Source organism: Acyrthosiphon pisum, chromosome A3 (genome assembly GCF_005508785.2).
Source record: "Acyrthosiphon pisum isolate AL4f chromosome A3, pea_aphid_22Mar2018_4r6ur, whole genome shotgun sequence".
Lineage (NCBI taxonomy): Eukaryota > Metazoa > Arthropoda > Insecta > Hemiptera > Aphididae > Acyrthosiphon > Acyrthosiphon pisum.
The window spans coordinates 36,984,506-37,008,136 of NC_042496.1; the positions used below are offsets into that span (position 1 = coordinate 36,984,506).

The 23,631-nt window shown below is 29.0% G+C and overlaps 3 protein-coding genes across 6 annotated transcripts; 2 read left to right on the plus strand and 1 right to left on the minus strand.

Moving 5' to 3' along the window:
* Positions 1–1,895: 1,895 nt before the first annotated feature.
* Positions 1,896–16,929, plus strand: LOC100161169 (restriction of telomere capping protein 5). 3 transcript variants are annotated; one of them, XM_008189704.3, is made up of 11 exons: positions 1,896–2,857; positions 5,093–5,155; positions 5,300–5,473; positions 9,106–9,255; positions 9,311–9,466; positions 9,568–9,582; positions 9,648–9,833; positions 14,912–14,982; positions 15,150–15,322; positions 15,382–15,565; positions 15,750–16,929. In XM_008189704.3, exons 1-11 carry the CDS (start codon positions 2,741–2,743, stop codon positions 15,892–15,894), a joined length of 1,434 nt encoding a protein of 477 aa, XP_008187926.1. In that variant the 5' UTR covers positions 1,896–2,740; the 3' UTR covers positions 15,895–16,929. The 3 variants fall into 3 exon arrangements, with proteins under 3 accessions (XP_008187926.1, XP_008187927.1, XP_001946467.2); XM_008189705.3 differs by lacking the exon at positions 5,300–5,473; XM_001946432.5 differs by lacking the exon at positions 9,568–9,582 and having other exon boundaries at positions 1,899–2,857.
* LOC100159036 lies at positions 16,337–20,474 on the minus strand. Of its 2 annotated transcripts, none has more exons than XM_001946485.5 (6): positions 20,325–20,474; positions 19,688–19,841; positions 18,795–18,983; positions 17,363–17,488; positions 17,154–17,267; positions 16,337–17,093 (listed from the first exon to the last, which is right to left on the minus strand). In XM_001946485.5, exons 1-6 carry the CDS (start codon positions 20,378–20,380, stop codon positions 17,028–17,030), a joined length of 705 nt encoding a protein of 234 aa, XP_001946520.4. In that variant the 5' UTR covers positions 20,381–20,474; the 3' UTR covers positions 16,337–17,027. The 2 variants fall into 2 exon arrangements, with proteins under 2 accessions (XP_001946520.4, XP_016663824.1); XM_016808335.2 differs by lacking the exon at positions 20,325–20,474 and adding an exon at positions 20,114–20,285.
* A 319-nt stretch (positions 20,475–20,793) lies between these two features.
* LOC103310673 (histone H1B-like) lies at positions 20,794–21,156 on the plus strand. The gene has a single exon (XM_008189710.1). The coding sequence runs from the start codon at positions 20,794–20,796 to the stop codon at positions 21,154–21,156; it is 363 nt and encodes a 120-aa protein (XP_008187932.1).
* The last annotated feature ends 2,475 nt before the right edge of the window (positions 21,157–23,631 follow it).

Genomic DNA, 23,631 nt, shown 5'->3' on the forward strand with positions numbered 1-23,631 from the left:
GGTAAAGGGATGTATGTCGACACCCCCAGTGTTTGACAAGTTCCTTAAAAAAAGGAACTCGTTCCGTTCCTCGTTCTTTTTAAAAAAAAAGGAATTCGTTCCGTTCCTTGTTCCGTAAAAAAAAAAGAATTCGTTCCTTTGTCGTTCCTTTGGAAAATGAACGAGTTCCTTTTTTAGTTCCAAATAAAATAAAAATTCTTACTTAATCATTAATGTTTTTTTTTCATATGCATACCTACTTCTTTAGTTTTTAATTCTAATATAATATACAAGTACGTTCATATTTTATAATTCTATTTTAAGGTTTTCTTTAAAATTAAATTGTTGGCCAACGTATATCGATTGTATAACGTCGACAGTCGATAACTAGCAAAATACATTAAACACTATAAAAAAAAATATATCTTAATTTCAATTATTTACATACTTATCTGTATAAATTATTGGAACTAGAAAGTAACGAACAATTTTGTTATTTTTCCTTGAAAAAAAGAACTAGTTCATTTTCTTGTTCTTTTTTTATAAAAAGGAATTCGTCCCAGGAATCCGTTCCTTTTGGAACTCGCTCCTTCCAAACATTGGACACCCCTATCGAAACCTCCCCCTGGATCCGCCACTGCCATACCATAATATTAAACTTGATACATTATATTATAATATGTAAATAATAAATATAACATAACACATAATAATATATAGGTAATATATGATATTATACATGGATATTGGTCATTGAACATATACCATTCGTCCATTCACCTGCAAACCTATTACCTATTACGTTTTATATAGTATACAACACTTACGAAATACTTTAGACTCTCATCTGTCTTGAGTAAAAATAACCAGGATAAAAATATATTATATTAAATTTTCATAATACCATTGAGTATATTATATTCAGATTTAAAAATCAGCATTTATATTACAATCATATGACGCCATCTATACGCATTTATAAAAGGCAACAATATATACACTGTTGTTGTTCTCTAAAAATTAATTAATTTGAGCTAATATTATAGAAAGAAAAACTCAACAATTTTTGAAAAAAATTAAACAACGATTAATATGACGTTGTCCAATTATTTATATATGTATAATTATATTTTTATTATAACAAAATAATATATACGACGATGAATAATAGATAATAATATAATTATTTTTGATTTGGTTGCCCGACCTGGTGATACGCCTTTATACCACGATTAAAAAATGATATCACGGATTAACCGGATACCACACGGTCGGCGGGGGTCGGCCACAAAGGGTTCCACCATAGATAAAAATACTGGTTTCCCAATATTTTAAGCGCTACCGGTGGTTTTATTTGGCTTCACATTTTGCATCTTAGTCCGTGTTTTATACAGATGGCGTTGTAAACTGTAGGTGCCCCTTGCGACCCCCGCACATTACCTCTTGTAAATACATTCGTGGCCACTGATAAGCTACTCGTTTCCAGTCCGTGGCTGATACTAATAATAATAATCGTGGCATCATGTTTATAGGCTACAACCACATAATAAAATATATTCCGAGGAACAATTTATTACTAGTTTCTACTGTCCGAATTTTACAGTCCGCGCGGCTAATGCTAATCACACTTTTCCAATAACGTCGAGTTGTCATTGCCTCAGTGGTCGTTGGACAGCTGCTGCTGCCCGCTGCTCGGCACTCGCTGCAGCGCTTATAGTGTAAAATGCGCGAGTGTGTTCTGTTAGAGGAGGGGGGAAAGAATAGTAAAATTAAATGTGTAAAAAAAAAACGATGGTGATAGGAGAGTAGAGTGGGTTTTCATTTTCCATTGCGCTCGCACTCCAACTCTCGACGGCGGTGACTTTATCTCTCTCTCCCCCCCTCCATGACCCGTCGTTCATTCCTACACAACCTCCGCGTCCCATTTCGTAAAGAGTTAAGAGATTTCCAACACGGTTGTTGAAACGTCAGCGCTGAGGCCAACCGCAGCGCTGCTGTTGCTCGCCGCCCGTCGAGTCCGCTCTCGCTCGCTGTATTACCTGTGTTCGTTTTCGTTATGTTTTACCGTCCTCTTTATTACCACTCTTGGTCGTAGGTACGCTTGTAATAATATAATACTGTTATTATTATTATTATTATCATCATCATCATCATCATCATCGGCCTACCTTCTACTTGAATCTTTATCTTCTTTTTCACCCCGTCACGTCGACGTTCTAGCAGTGCGTCCTTGTGTGCTCGTGTGTCGTGTTTGATCCGATTTCCGATGGCGCACGTCAAAATCAATATCACATTTGTCGACGACGACGACAATTAATTTCGTCCACGACGCGGTGGTGCGGTTCGACGCCGATTGTCCGCTGTCCGTTCGCGACGATTACGCCCGGCCGCGGTCCGCGATCTTCACACGATTTTCCTCCCCAGAACGCGAGACCGACACGATAGGCGCTATACACTTGTTATACTTGCTTATACCTACTTACCACCCCTCACAACAACAACAACAACAATGTTCAACTATAAACATTTTTAAAATCTGGTCTCCGCGGTGCTCGGTTGCAACTCGGACGGCCGCAAGTTCTCCTTTTCGTTGTTTTGAAAATTGTAATTTATTTCGTTTTTTGTTCGTCTTCGTTTTTAACAAGTTTGTGTCAAGTACGTGTGCGAAAACAACTCATACCGACTCCTAGGTATTTTTTACTCGTTGCAAATTCTAATCAAATATTAACAACACAAATATCAATAAATAAAAATCATAAAAATGGGCAATCATAATAGTTTCAATTTAAATCACAAGGACCAATTACACTCTGCCAGGATTAATTCACTCAACAAGGACCCAACGCTCGGCATGTTACCAATGGAGAAACTTGGAAAGGTACCTATTCAATTTTTTTTTTTATTCTCATAGGTACCTGTGTAGTCTAATATAATACCTATTGTAGAAATTCGCTAGACTAAACCGGTGTGAAAAATAATGCACCGGGATTTTTGGACCATATCATTTACATGGTTCATTATCCCGGTGTAGGATAATGTGGGATAATTTTAAACCGGTTTAATCTAGCGAATTTCTATATTATGTATTTAGATTGTTTGATAATATTATGTGACTCATTCAATTTTGTAATACTTATCAAACATTTTATTTATATCCATATAAGTATACCTATTCATTGTTTATATTTTATTCGATAAACCTAATATAAATTCAATCTTGATTTACTTCTAGATTTAATAGTATCTCATGAACGAACATTGATTAGGTAGGTAGGTAGAGTAATAAATTGTATTTTTAACATAATATACAACAAAATACCAACAAAATGTAGATACCTATTTAAGATCATTAGGTAAGTACTAGGGTAAGTACCCAGGTAGTAAATTTTTTGTAATTATTGAGTTTTTGAGATTAAGCATTATGGTTCAATAAACACCTACTTTAACAAAATATTCACTGTGTTAGGTACTAAACTTAAAAAGAACCAGAATAGTATAAGTATTATGAATAGGTAGTTATGATTTATTATTTATTTCTATATGAGTAGCATAAGTCTTAACTACCTATTGAAGGTAATTTTAAAAAGCATAACCATTTATTTCATAGAATTTTCAGTTTTCAACTCGATTAGTCATTCCAAATACCTAATATTAGCCTATTATACTTGTTTGTTACTATATTATTTGAAGCCGAAGTGAGAAAAGATTTGATTTTCATTTATGCCAAATCCTAGGCCTAACCTAGGTATATATAGGTAATTGATACTGTTTTCAAAAATCCATATGTATCGGTAATATTTTTAGTTTTATATTTATTGCAGTTGTAGGTACCTATTAATTATTTTGTTTTGAATAATTTTTTTTTTAGTTTTTAGATATTTAATTTAGAACTGCTTATTTGTTCTGTTTATATATTATCTATAATATATATATTATTTATAATCTCATTAGTATAGGTACTTGAAATTAAAATTTTAATATAATACTGTTCGTTCAAATGTCCGTGGATTGATAAACAATATTTTGGTGTTTTGCAAAAACTGTCATTGAAATTTTATCACACTTACCATAAAAAAATAACAACATAAAACCAGAATAACGACAAGACTAGTAGTTCTCAAATCTCGAATGATAATTTTGGAAGAACAACGATTTGGCAGAAACAAAATCCAACATTTTTTCATTTTAGTGAAAACAATGCGTGCCAATTTTATTAAGTTATTATTTAATTGATTTTTGTTGGTTTTTTTGAATTTATATTAATTATATTGTGTTCTTAATTCAGAAACAACCGTAATTACCTCTTTAAAATTTCGGTATATTAAATACCCAAGAAAAATTTAAAATAATATTTTAAATTAGGTAGGTATCAAAGTTATAAATTATAAATAGTATGATATTAGGTGTTATGAATTGTTGGATATGACTATTATACATAACTAATACTTAATAAATATAGATAGACAATAATAATTTTTACCTACCTACATTGTTTATAGAATTATCACCAGTTCAGTATAATTAAGTACTGTATGTTTTTACTTTGACCTCAATTCCAGTTAAATACAAGTTATGACACAAACTACAATCCAGAATAGGAAAATAATATATCAATAATTGAATATGAAAAATACAAAGAAAAAAAATACTTATACCTAAAAGTACTTATTATTTTAAAAGTAATATTTCTGGTATTGTTTAATTTTTGTATGCATTTTATATTTTGAGACTTATTAAGTTATAATTTATAATATTACTTAATAGGTACAAGTTATTGCATTTTCTTATATGAATTTATGTTATTTATTGTACTTATACTTGTACCAATAGTGGACTATTAGGGAATTTGTCTGTTTATTTCGTACTTTTAGTTGTTCTCCTATGTTATTCTATGGGCCAGTTGCACCGTCTCTGATTAAAGTTAACTGGAGTTTAATTGGCTGAATTTTCCCGGTTAAATATCTGTTATCAGCTGATTAAGCTTAATCGAAGTTTAACCGTAGACGGTGCACTGGCCCTATGTATAAGATATTTTAATCTATAAGATTATAAATAATATTTAATTTATACTAATTTAGGTACCTACCTTTAATGTTTTACTTTTTTGTTTCAGTTATTGATTCAAAAGAGTTTAGAAGAAGATTCAATTAATGGCATAGGCTGTGGTGTATTTAAGGTACTTTTCTAGTTTATTAAATTTATTTGATGATTATTACCTAATATAATTAATAACTATTTTTAGTTTTTTACAACTATAAATATAATTTTAGGTATACGTTTTATTTTAATTTTAATTATGTATGTTTAAATATTTTTCAAGCGTTACTTGTTTCCACAATATCCTGAAATGGCTCGCAAACTTTTTGCATTTCTGGTTACTTCATCTGGTGGTCCTGCTTCTTCCCATGTAATTAGTTATTCAAACTTTAAAACCCAAACTGAACGTTTGTTGAGTGTTTTGGCTGATGACCGCCAAGTATTGATGTACGTCATGGTGAGCGAGTCTTAATAATTTTATGTTTGTAATTGGTAGATAATAATTAAATTAATAATCCATCTCATTGAAATATTAAATTTTTTTTGTGTAGGTAAATAGGTACTAAACAAAATAATACAATTTAACTGTTAAATATAACAAAAAAGTTTATGATTCTATTGCAATATTACATTAAATTAAATGCAAGTTAATAATTAATAATATAAATTAAAATATTAAATTAAACAAGTATAATAATATAATAGTTCAATGTATATTTTATAAAGTAAATAAGTTATTTTTGTATAATATTTTGTTAAACAATTAATAAGTCAGAGTTTTAGATTTTGTTTATGAGCACTTTTGTATGGTTTAATTACTGACATTATTTCAGGTATATTGTACCTTATACCTAAACTGTACCATGGGGTTTAAATGTAGGTTTAAATTGAATTAAACATTTCTAAATATGGTAATCCATTTAAATGTAAGGTTCCCAAACTATTCACGGTACGGCCTATTTTGATGACCCATAACATACTAATGACTTTTTTTCTGTCATTGTTGGTTGCTATCTTTGAGATAACTTTTAGTCATGACATTAGTACACTTGTAATAAATAGTCGCGAATGATGATCAATCATGAAATTAAATTCAAACATCAATATAAAATATATGTAGTTACAGGGAAAACACTCTTCCATATTTATTTGAATTTATGTATAGAACATAAATTCAAAACTTAACAGATTTTGAACTTCTGATTTAATGGATACACAGGTACACTAAAGTTCTAAGTCAATTATTGTGATTTAGAAAGTTTTTATTTAGTTGAAGTATTTATAACATTATCAGTACATTTTTGGTTCGTATATAGTTCACGAGTCTATTAAAAGTTACCTACTTTGATTTTAGTTCTTAATGTCATCTTAACAACTAGAATACTAAGTCGACTATGGTTTACAAAACTGATATTCTAATTTGCATTTGTGTTAGTGCCAATATAAGATAAAACTGAATTTAGCCTTTGGTTTTTTGTTTATTTTAAATTATCAACCAAGCCAATCATAGACCATTATAATAAGTGGCAAGGCAGTCTACAATGTTGAAGCATCATCATCATTTATATTATCATACTATCTCAATTGTGGCATTAGGATCTCATAAAAATATTAGTTGTTGATATTAATTTCTAAACTAAAATCTAATTTAGATATTAATTATATTCTTTATTTTTTTGTAAATGTCTAGATTTTTGGTTTTTTTTTTTTTACTTTTTATTTTAAAGTACTTACTAGGTACTGTTAATAGATAGAATTGTCCTTGCCAATTTTAAATCTATCGGTTTTAACCTCTATATACTTTGTTCAGTTTGTTGATGATAAATGATAATGAATGATTCATTACTACCAATACCATAGAATTTTTTTGTAATTGAACTCTATAGAAAACTGATAATTCCAATTATCACGGTATATTGGGTTTATTTTTGTTATTATCACGTTATAATTGAATGATTTATTTCTATAGTATTTGTGCTGACAAGTTAATATGCTAAAACAGTCATATATTTAATAGGTTTAATACATAATGCATTAGCTCATAGGCCTTAATCTTTATTTTATAAGGTATTTAAAGAAAGTAATTTAATGTCTTATGGTTATGATACATACCATTGTATTTATAAACATGTTTTATAATTTAATATATTTTATTTATATATGAACAACAGCCGTGTTGATTAAAGATATATATTTTTTATACTTTAAAATATTACAAAATTTATTGGTACCTCTATACTATATATTTGTAATTTGATCTGTAATAATTAAATAGATGTATGTTATTTATTGACATATTAAAATATAACTATTATTGCATGGATTTCACATCTAAATTTGTTAAATATATAATAAATTATTGCTTGCAAAGTAGGTATAATTATTTAATTTAATGATAAAAGTTAATTTAAATGATATAATTTTATATCTATGCTGAAGATACCATGGTATAGGTATTATAAAATATAGTAAATTATAATATTATATATATAGTAGTTATTTTAAATATTAAAAAAAATATCGATTTTATAGTTCATATACTCAATATATTATTTAAATTTATTCATTCAATAAATATATTGATAATAATATTTTTATCTATATTATCTAATATTTAGTTGAAAATGTATTTGTTTTTATATTAAGGCCCCTGCAAATGTGTCATTTTTAAGGAGTTGTGTTTAGGCAATTATTTCGTTTCTGCAATTACTGATCGTCTTAGTGTCTGTAGTAAATGATCATTAGTGTGTGTATACTCCCCTACCATCACCCGCGACCCGCATCAATTTACAATACATTGTTATTTCTTATCTGGTTTGTGGTCGCACGCACGCAAATGCACAAGTCATATTATGTCTATATCAAAATATTCAAAACCAATTTATGGACGTGTAAGTGTAATAGCTGTTGCACTGACAAAAATTAAGGTACTTCTAGTGGTTCGATTTAAAAAATGTAAAGATGTTTGTATTGCTAAATAAGTTTACTTTGCATCTGGTCGGAGTACTTTTTCAATTTTAGCAAATTCTTGACGAGAATAAATATTTTACATTTTATAAATTTATAAATTTTTAGTATTGAATATATTCAAAAAAATAAAAAATATGCTCTGACCGATGCAAAATAGACTTGTTGACGAATTAAAACATCTTTACATTTTTTAAATCGAACCACTAGAAGTACTTTAATTTTTGTCAGTCGCTAAGGTCGTTTTGAAGAAAAAATAATAGGGTTTGCAAGGGCCTTAATTTAAATGTCTATAATCTAAAAAAAATTCTGATGATTTGATTAAATATCTTGATGCTATTGATATTCAATAAGGAACAATACCTACCTATGTGAGTTATAACATTCAATATTCTGTTAAGAGTGAAGGTTTTATTTACAAATTAAAAACTACAATATATCTACATAATGAATATGTTTTTGTAAATTGATACGTAGTAATATGTGTAAATGATATCCGTGGTTTTTAAACTGTAATTCAATAATATAACTTCATTAGGTATATGAAAACAGGTCTCTTTACATTTTTTTTTCAAATTTGATCCCAATAGAAAAAAGTTGGACAAAAAGTCCGAACTCAAGTTTTCATTTTTGGATAAATTGTCTAAAAATACAAAATATTCTATTAAATTTTCATTTATAGTTTTATTAATAATTAATATAATATATTATACATTTATATAATATATATTTAATATTCATTTAAAAAATGTAATTTATAGCAATAAAAAGATAAGTCCAGGCTTTTTGTTCAACTTCTGTCAAACCCGGCTTTTCGTCCAAGATACGGGTTTTTGGTATTCTGATTTTTAGGGGCTGTTATGGATTCCGGTTAATTTGGGTACAAAACCCTGCGTAGCTATAAATTCTGTAGAGTAATATTTTTATATCAGTATTTATGGCACATAAATTCATAATTAGGTATACCTGTTATTTTTGAAGTTCTTTTCAAACTGCTAAAAATGTGCTTAAAATAATTTTTATGGTATAATATTGCTTTCAAATTTGATATGGTATAAATTTTTGTATAGCTTTCTCGATCTGCAAAGAATATTCTTTTTTTTTACTATTACTAATTGTTAGATGTATGCTGATGGAAAAGAAGAAATTGATCAAGACCAATTTCGAGATCTACTAATAGCTGTTTATAAACTTGCAATGGATCATTATCCTGAAGGGCCTCAGTCATGTCGTTATATATTTAAGACTGTCCAATCTGTTGTTGATTCTGCAGTGAGTTATTTTGCTTAATTTACATTTATGCATGTTAATTTAAGTTATTTTTTAGTTTCATAAAAAATTAACACTAAAAGTGGGATACTTGACCAATTGGATACTTCAACATTGTCCACGGTTAATTGTCCTACTTCATCGGTATATTGTCCACATCTTATCCACTGGTTACAGATCCGTTATTGAAAAGTGCCCATATTCCAAACCTAATGTAAGTATATATTGTTATTCAAATAACTATAATTGATTTCTATGCAGGGAAAACAATTTAATAATTTTGAATATGATTCTATTTTGTTATTACCTCATTAGGAAAACGAACCTAATGTGAGTAAATTTTACTGAATTGTTTGTGATTTAATTAAATATTAATTGATTTTATTTTATTACAGGATCTCGAATTGACAACACCAGTTTTGGAACAAGAGAACTTGTTCAAAACCGAAAAAAATCCATTATTGCCATTGTCTCAAGTGTGGATATTATCTACAACATTACCAGCATTATATACTCAACCAATTTTGCATTCCAAACCAACACCAAATTGTTTCAATACTCAAAACTTCTTATCAAAATTTGTAAGTTTTTAATTAATATTTTAACTCTTTTTTTGGGGGGACCATTTTCTTGATTCAAAATTAATATTATAACTAGCATTCTCATAGATTTTTTATCCCTATTTAAATTTACAATTATTTTAACATAAAGTTATGATAAAATGTAAAAAATATTAATTGTGTAATAGGTTAATTGTTTTATTACTAAAATTAGCATATCTAATATTATATTTTATCATCACTTTACTTTGCCATGATTCATACATAATGTTTACTCAAATTTAATATTTAAAATTTTCCTGATCATTTAAATTCCTTTTGTTTTTCATAAAATTTGAGTTTCTAATAAATTCTATAAAACTATCATTCAATAATCATTTTACAATTAAAATCAAATAACAAATAATGAAATAAATTTAGATACTGGTTCAAGTTAACATTATAATTTAAGAGGATATCAGCGCACTATTTGTTTTCTTTTCTGGCCCACACACAACATAGACAAAACGCATTTCACACATTACAAAAAGATAGAGAATAATATTTTTGAGGTAATGACATATTGATTTTATATTTGATTGTTATTTGACTTTGTATACGACTTTCAAAATAAACAAAAAATTGTTGTAAATTTAAATTATGTTTAAATTGTTTTGAGACAATATTTAGACAAATCAATATGCCATTCCCCCAAAAAATATTTTTCTCTATCTCTTTTGTAATGGGTGATTTTACTCTAAGATTACTTAAAAACATATAAAAAACTATTTTGTGTAAATGCGTTTTGTCTATGTTGCGCGTGGGCTAGAAAGAGAAAACAAATAGTGCGCTGACATCTTCTTAATATATTATATTATATTATATTATTTTATAGATATTAGTGCATTTCTGATGTAATCTTTAAATAATACATTTTCCCTATACCAAATGTTGTATTCAGTATTTAAAACACATTAGATGATTAAAAAAATAAAAAAATATGTTTTCATTAACCAATAATATTATATTATTAAAAACCTTTTTCTCAACATTTTTTATCATTTTTTTTTTTTTAGTTCAAGGAGTTAAAATTCTCTTGTTTTAATTTTTTTTTTCTTTGAAAAGTGTATGTACTTAGTAAATTGTGTGAAAGTAGTTTTTCAATTTCATCTTAAGTATTAACCAGTTGTACATTGAATCTGAAATAATGTACGTAACATTTTATATTCAAACAAAAATAGCTACTAATAGTTGGCAACCTTACTTTTAAAACCAGTTATAGTAACTGTAAAAATATGAAGAAAATAATTCAATTATTTTGCCTTTATTACCCATTTGACTTTTAGGTCAGTAAGATACATTAGGTATGTTAAATTTTCAAATAATTTTGTATAAGCTCTAATTGATTTGCTAAATCTTTTATAATAACAATATATTGAATACTAGCATACTGAAGTTATTCTGAATACAATTTCATATTGAAGTTACATTCTCGTTTTTGTAGATATTTATGAGTGAAAGTTACTTAATATTATAATTTTTTAATCTTTAAATATTATTCTTATATAATAACGGACTTATGATAACACTTATCATGGTAGGTATATGTGATCGAACTAACAATACAATTTTTTTTTTTAAATTGATTATTATTACCTTTGTATACGTTGTGATAAATCACATTTTAATTGACTCCGCTGTTTCAATATAAATAGTTTATTTCAATTTGTTTTTATTATACCTACATGATTTTGGTATTTTCTTGATTTCTGTAAAATGGCTTTGATATGAATTTTGAAAATAATCATAGGCAATAAGTACAAGGTACTTTACTTTAATATTACGTTTTAACATTTCGTGACATATTCTCAAACGTACAATAGCAAATTTGCATTCAGAATTGCAGGCTACAGCAGAACCAATTTTGCATTGTTTGCTTTAAATACCTATGAAGCCTATTAGAGTGAATTTGACTCATTATGAAACTTAAAGGTAAGAAAATTATTTATGTTTTAATCGTTTGTTTATTTGCATTTTGTTATTTTTAAGCAAATTATAATCTTTTTTATTCTGTAGTATTTTACATACTTGAACTGGTTTAAAAATTCAAATATTGTAGAAAAACCAAAGTACAAACACAGATAATATTCTTGCCTAAATGTTTTATAATAATTAATAGGCCAATTCACTTTAATATTAAAGCTAACAACACAAAATTGGTTCTGCTGAATCTTGCTATCTACTGTTTCTAAAACGTTCAAGTTTTTCAATTAACACCTGAATAAAATGAATCAAACATTTAAAAATTGTTTTGGGTTTGTCCCTCAATTCTCAATTTATTTATTAATCCTATTTCGTAATAATACGCTCATTTCTACGTATTTACTCTTAATATTCTAAGACGATAAATTTTTTTATTGTACCTATATAAAAAAAAAAACAACGAAAATACAAAAAAAACATGACCGTAAACAATTCATCAACTTTATATTTAAAATAAAATATATATTTTATTCGAATATAGAAACGTAATTTAAGCCAGTTATAAATGTGACCATGATACTATTGAACGGTTAAGGTCAATGTCGATTGTCCTTGATAAGTAAATGTATTCAAATCATACATAAATGATTTTCCAATCCTGATTTTCAATTTTTATTTAATAAATTATGTAGTGCCATTAGCTGAATAGCGTATAGATAAAATAAAGACATGTTTCAGCTAGGAAGTAGCCAATAGGTAAACAAAGAACGCATAATAATACGCATAGTAATTTAATATCAATGACTATTAATCATTATAGTCTATAATTCGATAATCAGCAAAGAGACATACTTTTTAGCCTAAATACTATTTTAGAACAACTTTATATCCTGTAGGGCTCGCGGTATTTCAAATGTTGATACCGGTAATCGGCATCTAGTATTTGTTTACTATCGGTATCTACGGTATTCTAAAGTAACAAGCTCGTTTAGATATTGATTAATTTTTGTTCTAGATTTCAAATAATAATGATACGATTGTACCAACAAGCGTTTAGTTGAAAAACTATAATAATATATTTCACTATCGTCATAAACAAAATACGGCTGTTTATATTTGTGAATATTTATTAATATACGTGCTATGGAAAAACTTTTATTTTCTTAATTTAATTTTAATTTAATTTAAGGAGATTCGATACCGTGATTTTCTGTTTTCGTCTAAGGCTGGGGCTATACACGGCGGAATACGCCGAGTATAGCCCCAGCCTAACACACGCGTAACATAGTATTTAAGACGTGTTTTTGCCAATCATACCAATTGATCTAATGAAGCGATAAGAATTGTGAAAATAGATTTGAATTCGTCATCAACTCTTCTTGAAATTGACTTGCCCACATTTTTGATATTATCTCCCAAATTCCAGAAAAAGTCATATAAAAAAGGAGTATATGAACATTTCTGTATTTCAATTTTTGGAGAAGTTAAACTCAAAAAATCAAAAATGTGGGAAAGTCGATTTCAAGTAGACTTGATGACGAATTTAAATCTGTTTTCAGAATTCTTATCGGCTTCATTAGATCAATTGGTATCTTTGGCAAAAAACACGTCTAAAATACTATGTCATGCATGTGTTAGACGAAAACAGAAAATCACGGTATCGAATCCCCTTAATATCGCTACGTATATAGCAATCCTGCACCGAGGAGTTCATAATGTCCAAATACCTAACACATTGTTTTCTGCCAGGATTTTTTTTTATATGTATTTTAATAGAATTAAAAAATTTGAAATAATATAGTTAGGTAACCATACATTATTCTAACTACATTTAAAAACATGGTTCTTGGAAATACATATATAATTTTGACGATTTTGCTACCTGATTAGTTTCAAGTTTGAAATTTAAAATTTATTTTGGCACTTCTTAACGGTCCAATGACTGTAATATTTCGGTCGCGAAGTGTTGTACCTAAATACAACGATCTTTTAATTTATAAATAGCTTATTTTACCAAAACACGCACGTGCGTAAAAACAACATAATTTGGTTAGGACTATTTTTACATTTTACATACCTACCTACCTACCTGCCTAATGTAAATTGTATCTATTCGTAAGTAGATAGGTATTTTTCACAATTATTGACCGTATTGTTTTTTTTTTACTGTTTTTATTGGATCTCGATAATTGATACGTATTTTGTGACCGAGATCAGTATTAAAAGTGAAAACGTTATAAAATAGACAAAGGGGGTGTGGCTAAACAATCGTGTTGGTTTGCCAATTAAATGTTCGTATTGTTATTTTTATAAAATATATAGTACTTTTTTTGTTCGATTGATTGTAATGATGGGATGTGAGAAGTTGTGGACGATCGTAGCTTTATAAATAAACAAAGGAACAAATAACGAAGACGTATTTCGAATTTTCGCCCAATGTGGGTCATTCGTGTATTCTATTGTGTTCGTTAGAAGTTACTACGAAGTAGGTATACACACATGAATCAGCATATTTACCTATTTCAAGGCGACTTGAGTCATTTTTATCAGATAAACATGTATTTATTAAAAAGTATTCTGAGAGTAGATTACAATTTGAAAGATATCTTCTGTAATTGTTTACATTTCACTCCAATTTCATCATACACTAGAAAATATTATATCATGTAGCAGACATAAATAAGTTTTTTGATAATGAATTAATGTATCATTCAATAATGAATTATAACACGTTTTCTCTTGAGTATATTTTTACAGTACAATTCAAGATCAAATAGTGCTAAATGAGTGTGGAAAAAAAACAAAAGTAAATTTAAAACAACCCATGAATAATTGTTTAATGAGTTTTTTTAATTGGCATTGCAGAAGTATAAAATGCTAGTTATAGGCTGAAGACCCATTAGGTGTGAAACTGTGAAAACGACATTAATTAAATGAGAGTGCATAAACTATATATAGGATCACCACCTAATATCATACATCATTAATGGCATAACTAATAGGAATAATAAATTTAATCAAGCGTATGTAATTATTAGCTAGGCAGTTGTAGGCAATAATGGGTAGTTATTATTAAATTGGTAATAGAAAACAAGCTGAAAGCATCCGAGCTTTTATGTTTTATATTTCTATTACAGTTGGACTTTTCTTGTCCATCACATTGGACACTATTGTACAACAGCAATCAACACGGTATCGGAAGTAATAGGTAATTATTTCCAAGTAAACTATTATGAATATTTTATACTATTTCAAAATGTATCTGTTTTTTACATTGTGCTTAACATACAACGTTAAAATATGACGTTTGTGTGCGGCTCTTTTTAAATTATTTAGAAATATAATCTTTTTGTTTTTTCTTCTTTTTTTTTATAGGTTTTTACACCACGTGCTGAGTTATCGGGGGCCAACGTTAACATTCTTGCGTGGTGATGAAGGCGTCTTATTTTGCATGGGAGGCACGTCCGAATGGCGGGAGTCACACCAGTACTGGGGTGGAGATGACACCATCATTTTGCAATTATTACCCACTTATAAAGTAATCAACCGTAAGTACCACAGTAACTTCGAATTAAAACTCTTTATAATACCATTCAATCTCATTAAGGTGGTCCGAAATCTATGTATTTGAACACATCCATACGTGGATACCCAAAGGGCATCAGAGCTGGTAATGACCCCCGAAAACCATCAATTGAAGTTGATGACTCGTTTCAACATGTTACACACTGTGGCATACCATACAAGTTAGAAAGCGTTGAAGTATGGGGTTGTGGTTCACCAAAAAATAGGTGTTTATGACAAATTTTTATACTAAGTTTTGTACTTCTCAATAAATGTATTTTTTCTAGTATCTTTCAATTATCTGACAAGTGACTATACATTTGATAAATAAAAATAAATACATGTTATTCATTATTCACTAATACTAATTATAATGTTAATTTCATATAATAAATTTGTTTTATATTTTAGAGAAGTACAATTGGATATAAAGAATTGGCAAATCAAAGAGGCCGAGAAGACCCGAAAATTAAAAATGACATCTAAAGAATGGTTAGATCACCCAGATAGATACTTACTAGAGTTGGCTGGACGCCAGACATATTCAACATCGTAAACCAGTCTTAATCATAATGTTCTTTACAGTCCTCGCATAATGTTATTTTCGTATGTGTACATAAGATATTTTTTAACTACATTTCAAATTGTGCTTTAATTTCTCGACGTACTTACAGTTACAAGAGTATTATTTTATCAGTATTAACCGGATACCAGATAAAGTTTACTATAAATAAAAGAAATTGACCATAGTTTTCAGATAGAAATACTAAAATAACTATTATAAATGTATTGAATTATTGGAAGTTTTAAAAGAGAAAATTCCTGTATTATTCATATATATTTTTTTTATCATAGCAGTATATTGTGTCCATAATACATTAATGGAAAAAAACTGTTTTCATTAGGTATTGGTTCTATTTGTAGTTGAATTAAATACAGACATTTTGAGTTCGACCCATCAATAATAACTAAAATAGATAATCAAATAAAATGCAAAATTTATACATATCTATTTATTTGAAATCCAATCTTCTTCTAATCAACTGTTACAATGTTAGAATTTTAATTTTAACAAAATACAACAGATTATTTTATGTCAAGTGATAAACCTGTGATACATCTTAAAGCTCATTTGATGATCGTGTAAGCAATTTTTATTAAATTATTGACGAATTTAATTGCAAGTCTGAGGGATTTTTAATCTCAAAAATGTATTTTGAAGAGCCATAAAAATCAATGATTTTTTAATCTGTTCTTGTGAATTTTTTTTTGTGTGTTAAATTATTACAAAAAAAATTATATAATTAGAAAATACTCTTCAACTTATTTTAGTTTGGGGTGTTATACAAAAATTCTGATGTGTCTTATTGTATCTAAAAAAGAGCTATATTTTAAAGATGATATAAGATCGTAATTTATTATTATACAATCTTTTTACTTGTAATAATTTAGTCATATATCATAGAAATTCTTATTATAATACATAAGTTTATATAATATATATATATATATTTTTTTTTTCTGTAATAATTGAAAATGTACAATCATCATTATTATTATCTCATAATAATAAACTTTTGCAATAAATGAAGAGAGTAAGTTTTTATTATTGTTGTTCTTGTATAAATAATGTAGGTATTTATGGTTATTTTGTTAGATGACGAGAATCTTTTTATTAAGGTTCCCAACTTACATTATTTTTGAACTGTCATAATTGTTTGGCACTTGTTCAACTACATAACCAAAACATTGAGTCTTGAAAAAAACAAAAATCAGATTTTATTTAAATATTGATTTATTGTCGTATGTAGGTACCTTATTATTTGTATCGGGTCTATGCGCAAATTGCATTTCATTGTAGGTCTTTGTACTTGGTCTCCACGAAATGGCTGCCGTGGTGTTATGAATCAGATAAGGTGGTAGTTTTTGCTTGGAAAACAAGTTTTAAAAAAAAATTAATTTCTCAAGGGATCAAACAGACCCCTGTGTACTTTTATTCCAATACTATGATTGCAGCAACTCACCTCAAAAAATGGCCGGCCAAACCTGGGCACGTCGGCATACAGCTTGATTTCTTCCAAGTGGAATGTCTTGCACATTGGCGACGGTTGTCTGAGTATGATTTTAAGCTTTGAAACGTTGTTCCACGCCTATGTTATATATTTATATATGACTATACGAGTATAAAATTGTACTAACGAAGTAAATGTGTCCAAATTTCCCAATAAAATGTTTACAAATTTGCATCCCCTCAACAGATGTCAATGTTTAAAAATTAAGGTGTATTCGAAAAATCATTTTAAACACCCACCCCTTGTCTAATATTTCATTTCCTCGGTTCTGATTAATAACTGATTGTTTTTTTTTTGGTCATATTTTTAACTGTTTTAAGGTCATAAACTTTCAAGCCCTATTCATAACCATGGTCTGGGTATATATAATTTGCATATCAATATAAAATGTAGTAAAACACAGAGTGATGCATAAAATATAAATTTGCTTTTCAGAATACAGTAGAGTTCATAGGTAGGTAGGTATATTGTATAATATGAACCTAATTTAGGCAATTTTATATTTTAAGAGGTCAACGCAATATTTGTTTTCTATCTCAGACTCATGTGCAACATAGACAAAACGCATTTACGTAAAATCATTTTATTTAAAATTTGAGTAATTTTAGAGTAAAATCACTCATCATAAAAATTATTGAAAAATAAGAATAATGTGTTAACAATATGCCAACGTTTGTATATATTATTTTTATTTAACTTTGAAATAAAAAAAAAAATTTGTTCATTTAAATGAATATTAAATTGTTTCGAGGCAATATTAAGTCAAATTGATATATTAAATCTTTCAAAATATTATATTCTATAATCTTTATAAAAGATTCTATATAGGTAGGTAGGTAATCAAAACAAAATAAAATATTTTTCGTGAATGCGTTTTAATTACCTATATGTTACCTTTGTCCTATGTTGTGCGTTGGCTATAGAATGCTAGATAGGGAGAAAACAAATAGTGCACTGACATTCTAATTTCTAAAGGAATTTGATTCAAATGGACATATTTAACTTTTAGTTTTGTTTAGAATTTTTATTTTAGAAGTTTTGTTTAGATATTTATCAAAAGTTAAATAATTTAAATTTATGAAAAAATGAATAACGTTAAACTAAGTCATAAATGTAAAATTTGTATGAATGAATTAAATACCTACTGTTAAATACTCCATAGGAGGTGCTCGGTATGGTTGGGTCTTTTCCTCCCACCTCTCCCAGATTTATGTATGTGTAAGAGATAAGAGTACGGTATGGCAGTTAGTTGGATAAAAAAATTTTAAGAAATACGAGCAGGGGTGATTGCCGACCGGGTATAATATTATAACAATGTTGACTTCCATAAAGAAATTTGAGTTATCGGGTCTACTATTAACTCTGTAGCTTATATTACGCGTACCTCGGTGGAAAACAGCGAGAAATAGTCTTGGGCTCCGTTCTCGCAGTGTGGTTGGTTCATCAGAGTTCGGTTCTTGATGCCCACCTCCCAGTTTCTCGATCCCATCGGCGGTCCTTGCAGTGTATTCGATTTTAACAGTAGCACGCTCACGCTGGCTGTGTAATAGTTTCTGAACGTTATTTCGCCCACCTGCATGTGATCCAAAATTTACAATATTAGGTGTTTCGGTCATAGATCACGGGTTCTCATATCATAGGCTCCGCAGCAACAAGTTGTAAAAATAGGTACGTATTTTCTCATATTTAGCGTGAGTACGTGACAATCAATGGTTTTCAACCTTTTATATTTTATGCATGCCCCCTCAATAATTTCCGTAAGTTAAAACTTTTTGCACACATTCTATGAAAAAGTTTTATTTTACGTCTTAAAATAGTTTACACGTTTTGCACGTCGTACCTAGGTACTTAATTAATATTATATTTAATATAAAATATTACTATAGATACTTTATAGATAATTATATTTTTTAAATTATGGTTCATAAGCATTAATAGTAGATACTCTACACATATTGATGAATAAATAAAAATAAAAAAAGTGTATAAAATAAAAGTGTGCCTAATTATAGACTATTTATAGCGTATTATACATTAAAAAAACTACACTGATTAACTCCGTTCGTCAAAACATTACAATTTTATGAAAATATATTTTTTTTTATATTTGGTAAATAAAGTTTCACTACAAAGTTTTTTAGCCTGCATGATCTTAATACTTATTACTTACCTATATAAACTATTATATATGGGTAGCTATATGGGTATGAATACTAATTTACTAAAAAAAAACCTAAATATCTATTGATAAATGATAAAAATGATGGAAATACTAACCTTTGAGTGTTTTTGCAACTTGAGTTCGATGTACGAACAACCGGTCAGAACTTTCTGTTTTTTGTGTATGTAAATCGGCACGGGACCTTTTACGCTAAAGTCCAACGGCCTAGACATGGACGGGCAGTACGACATCGAGTATTTCAGTTTCGGTCTGTCTCGGCAAAGACCGAAAAATGAAAATAATATTGAATAATGGTAGCTACTACAATATAAAACATAGGTATATGCAGTGGTGGATTTACGGGTGTCTGGATCTCCAGGGACACCGGTGTATAATAAATACCTAATATAATTAATTAATTTTATAAAAATAAAAATAACACATTTGAAGTACGTATTATTTTTAGGACCCCCCCACCAGAAAAATTGGGAAAATCCGCCACTGGATATATTATGATTTATATAACAATATTACAATAACACCTATTTAGTAAAATAACCAGTTTAGGCGTCGCTGTTTGCGACGAGAAGAACATTTATTCGTGGGCACGAAGTAGAGAAGATATCTTCCCTACATCGTGCTTGTAGGTATAAAGACGAATGACGGTAAGTAGGTATACCTACTACTTAAATAAGTATTATAATTTATCATATTATTATTATTATCGTGCACACATAATAACTTTCATAATACCTCATTGTACGGCATTCGTTGTCTTCTTTCATTTTGTCGTCGGCACCGCCGCTCATTGTATCCTTTGTTATGTATTATACGGAATATGTATATCTAGTTGTAGATAATTATATTACCACTACAAACGTTTTATTTTTATTATTTATAAAACATGGTTGCTAGAAACTAGAATCCGGCATTATCGATATAATAATATTATACCTACGTTTCACCTGCCGCATCTTCCTCCGCATGCAACTCCTTTCCTTATACCTTATACACATTGTATAAATTATAATAATACATCGATACAATAATAATAATAATGCACTCGTTACCTTGGTAACCACTAACCGTTAATATTTCAAAATGTCATGACATATTAAATAAATAAAAGTGTTTGTAATATTTCAGTTTTCTAATAAAAATTGATTCAATCTTTCAAATAAGTTTTATTTTTAAGTACATTTGTCTTTACCTAAATTTAAATATGTGTATATTTAGACATTTAGTTTTAGTCACAATAATATACCATCGTGGCATCAGTGCAGCGTCGTACAGACCAAGGGAACCGGGGCTTCGGGACACTTCAAGTTGCGAGGTCAAGCCGAAAAAGGCCGTTGTAGCCAAAAAGAAGAAATCAATCGTTAAAAAAGTCGAAGCCGCCGGAACACCGAAGAAGAAGAAGCTCGTAGCCGCCAAGAAACCCGCGGCGGGCGAACCAGCAGCCAAAAAAGCGAAAAAGGCCGCTGCAACCAAACCCAAGGCGACTACAACGAAAAAGCCGGCCGCTGTCAAACCCAAATCGAAGAAAACTCCAATCAAGAAAACCGCAGCTCCCAAAAAGAAGTAGGGTGGTGGTAAAATACTTTTCTCTTCTTCCTTAAAACGGTCCTTTTCAGGACCACCAATTTTATTTAACATACGACTGCACTTCTTTCTTTCACTCACTATTTTTTTTTCTCGCGTTTATAAGCTGGGGTACGCGTACGACATGTATGGTTTGTGAGTATGAAGTGTGATTTACATTTTTAGGAAAGTCTGTCCACGTTTGCAGGTGGTCATTTCAGACAGTGGACGACGGGTAAACGTACGCAATCGCAATTTGATTGTAATTAATTAAAACAAAAACATCGGTGACAACTATTAAGGAATTCCCAAATGCAATATTATTTATAACCATAGACCATTTATCTATAAGTAACATTTAATTACGTCGAGATATTATTGTCCGTATCGGTATAACTATTGGGTTTTTCATTGATAAGTTATTTTTAGAATATTGCTAAACTCGTCTTTTTTTCTAGAGTTCGGTGTATAAAAAATTTCGTCGTTGTTTTATGTAGGTAAAAATGAAAAAAAAAACAATTAATACAAATACATAATATTATTAATAAATTCAGCTCTCCATAACGACTTAAAACTTCCAACAGTAAATGAACTTGCTAAAAGCTACTATAAAAAATTCCATTCCAAATTAGTGAACCATTCTAAGGACTAGAGGTCACGAAGTAATAGGTTGCAAATTTTTTAACTTTGGTTGCTAAAAGTTGCTAAAAAGTTACTAATATTGGCACTAGTTTGGAGTCTGTATGTCAAAGTTGGGGGGCTAACTTCACGTACGTAGACTTGATACAGTTATAATATTTAAAACTTAAAAGACCCGAAATGCCAAAACTGTCGGGAATCGAATAATTCAACAGTGTAACAGTATCCACGAGACCACGAGGTATAAAACATACGTTTATAATACACTAGATACTTTTGTCACGCTTGCTGTGGAAGTTTGATAAATAGGTACGCCATTTACAATGTAAACATTGACAATGTTATAAATACATTTTTATTACTGATAATCGATCAATAAGCAATAACTATCCAGGACTGTCGGTGTTTACATGGCTTCAATTACGTAAAGTACCGATCGTACCTAATCAAAAATTCCGAAAGACCCCCGTTGACATTGTATACGGGTATAATATGGTTAGGTATAGCTTACTCAGTCGCTCATGTGTTAATATTAATATTTTTATTACCGCCGCTCGACCGACATCAACACATAATAATGGAATCGCCCCGCGTACATACGATGGGTTATTTTTAGAACGTTTTTACCAAATTTCTTGTTATCGACGGGAATACCCGCACAACGGCGTATTTATAGTATACTATTATATTATATTTTTTTTTTTTTTTTATTATTGATCATGAAGCCCGGCAACTATGGCCATTAGCTGTTTGATTTTTGTTTGTAAAGGAGGAATTGTAGGTTGGTAAACACGTGTGTTTTGATTTGGCAGATTTTTTAGTGGGCACCCGTAGGTATCTGCCATGCCCGGGTGGGGGATGGCGGCACTTGTTCTCCGAACACCGTGACTTGTCCGAAGAAAAATGCCACCCGTGGCTAATTAGTCCGCTCGGCCACTCCGTCCCCCTATATTATATTTATTTCATAATGTTCTATCTTATGCACCGATAATTTAGTATATTTCACCCACGTGAAGTTAACATTACAATGTAAGCAGAATTTGTCAAAAAACCAGGGAAAACGTTTTCAATTTTTTCGTTTTTGTTTATTGATTTCAAAAATATCGTTTTTGATTAATGTTTTTAAAAACGTTATTTTCCTGTTGTTACCAAACAACGTTTTAGATAGTATATATATTTTAGATTCTGAGCGGAGCGATGAAGCTAGTGGTTTTACAATGGTGTTTATTTTTTTTTTATATTCTGTATACAAAATTTCTACCAGAATGAGTGCTTTGATTTCGACATATAGTACCTTATCTTTTAGCAAATTGGACCAAGATGGTACTTTAGAGAGGTCATTTTTCGATTTTATCAATAGTTATTTAATGCCACGGGAAAAAGTAATGAAAAATTACGAAAAAACGCTAAAAATGGGATTTTAATTTCTAACGCTTTGTTTATCACCATAGAAACGAATAAAAAATTATAATATTTTAATATTAATTCAACTTGCATGATAAAATAAATAATAACAAAATATAAAATATCTATACTGACAAATCGTCTCCGCTCAGAATCGTTTTTCTTATATAATGATATTATATCATTGAATTCAAGTCTAATTCAAGACCCACTTGTAACCTACTGTACAGCAGAGCGACATCCACTTACCTGCTTTTTTTTATATTATGTTCTTATAACTTATAACTTTTAACTTATAATAGTAAAGCGCAATACAGAAATGCGCTTAAAAGTTAAAAATTAAGATTAATCATTCTTTGAAAAAATTCACTTGTCTTCACCATTTTAATCTTTAACATAAAAAACATTTAAATTTTAAATCAAAATTATAATTTAT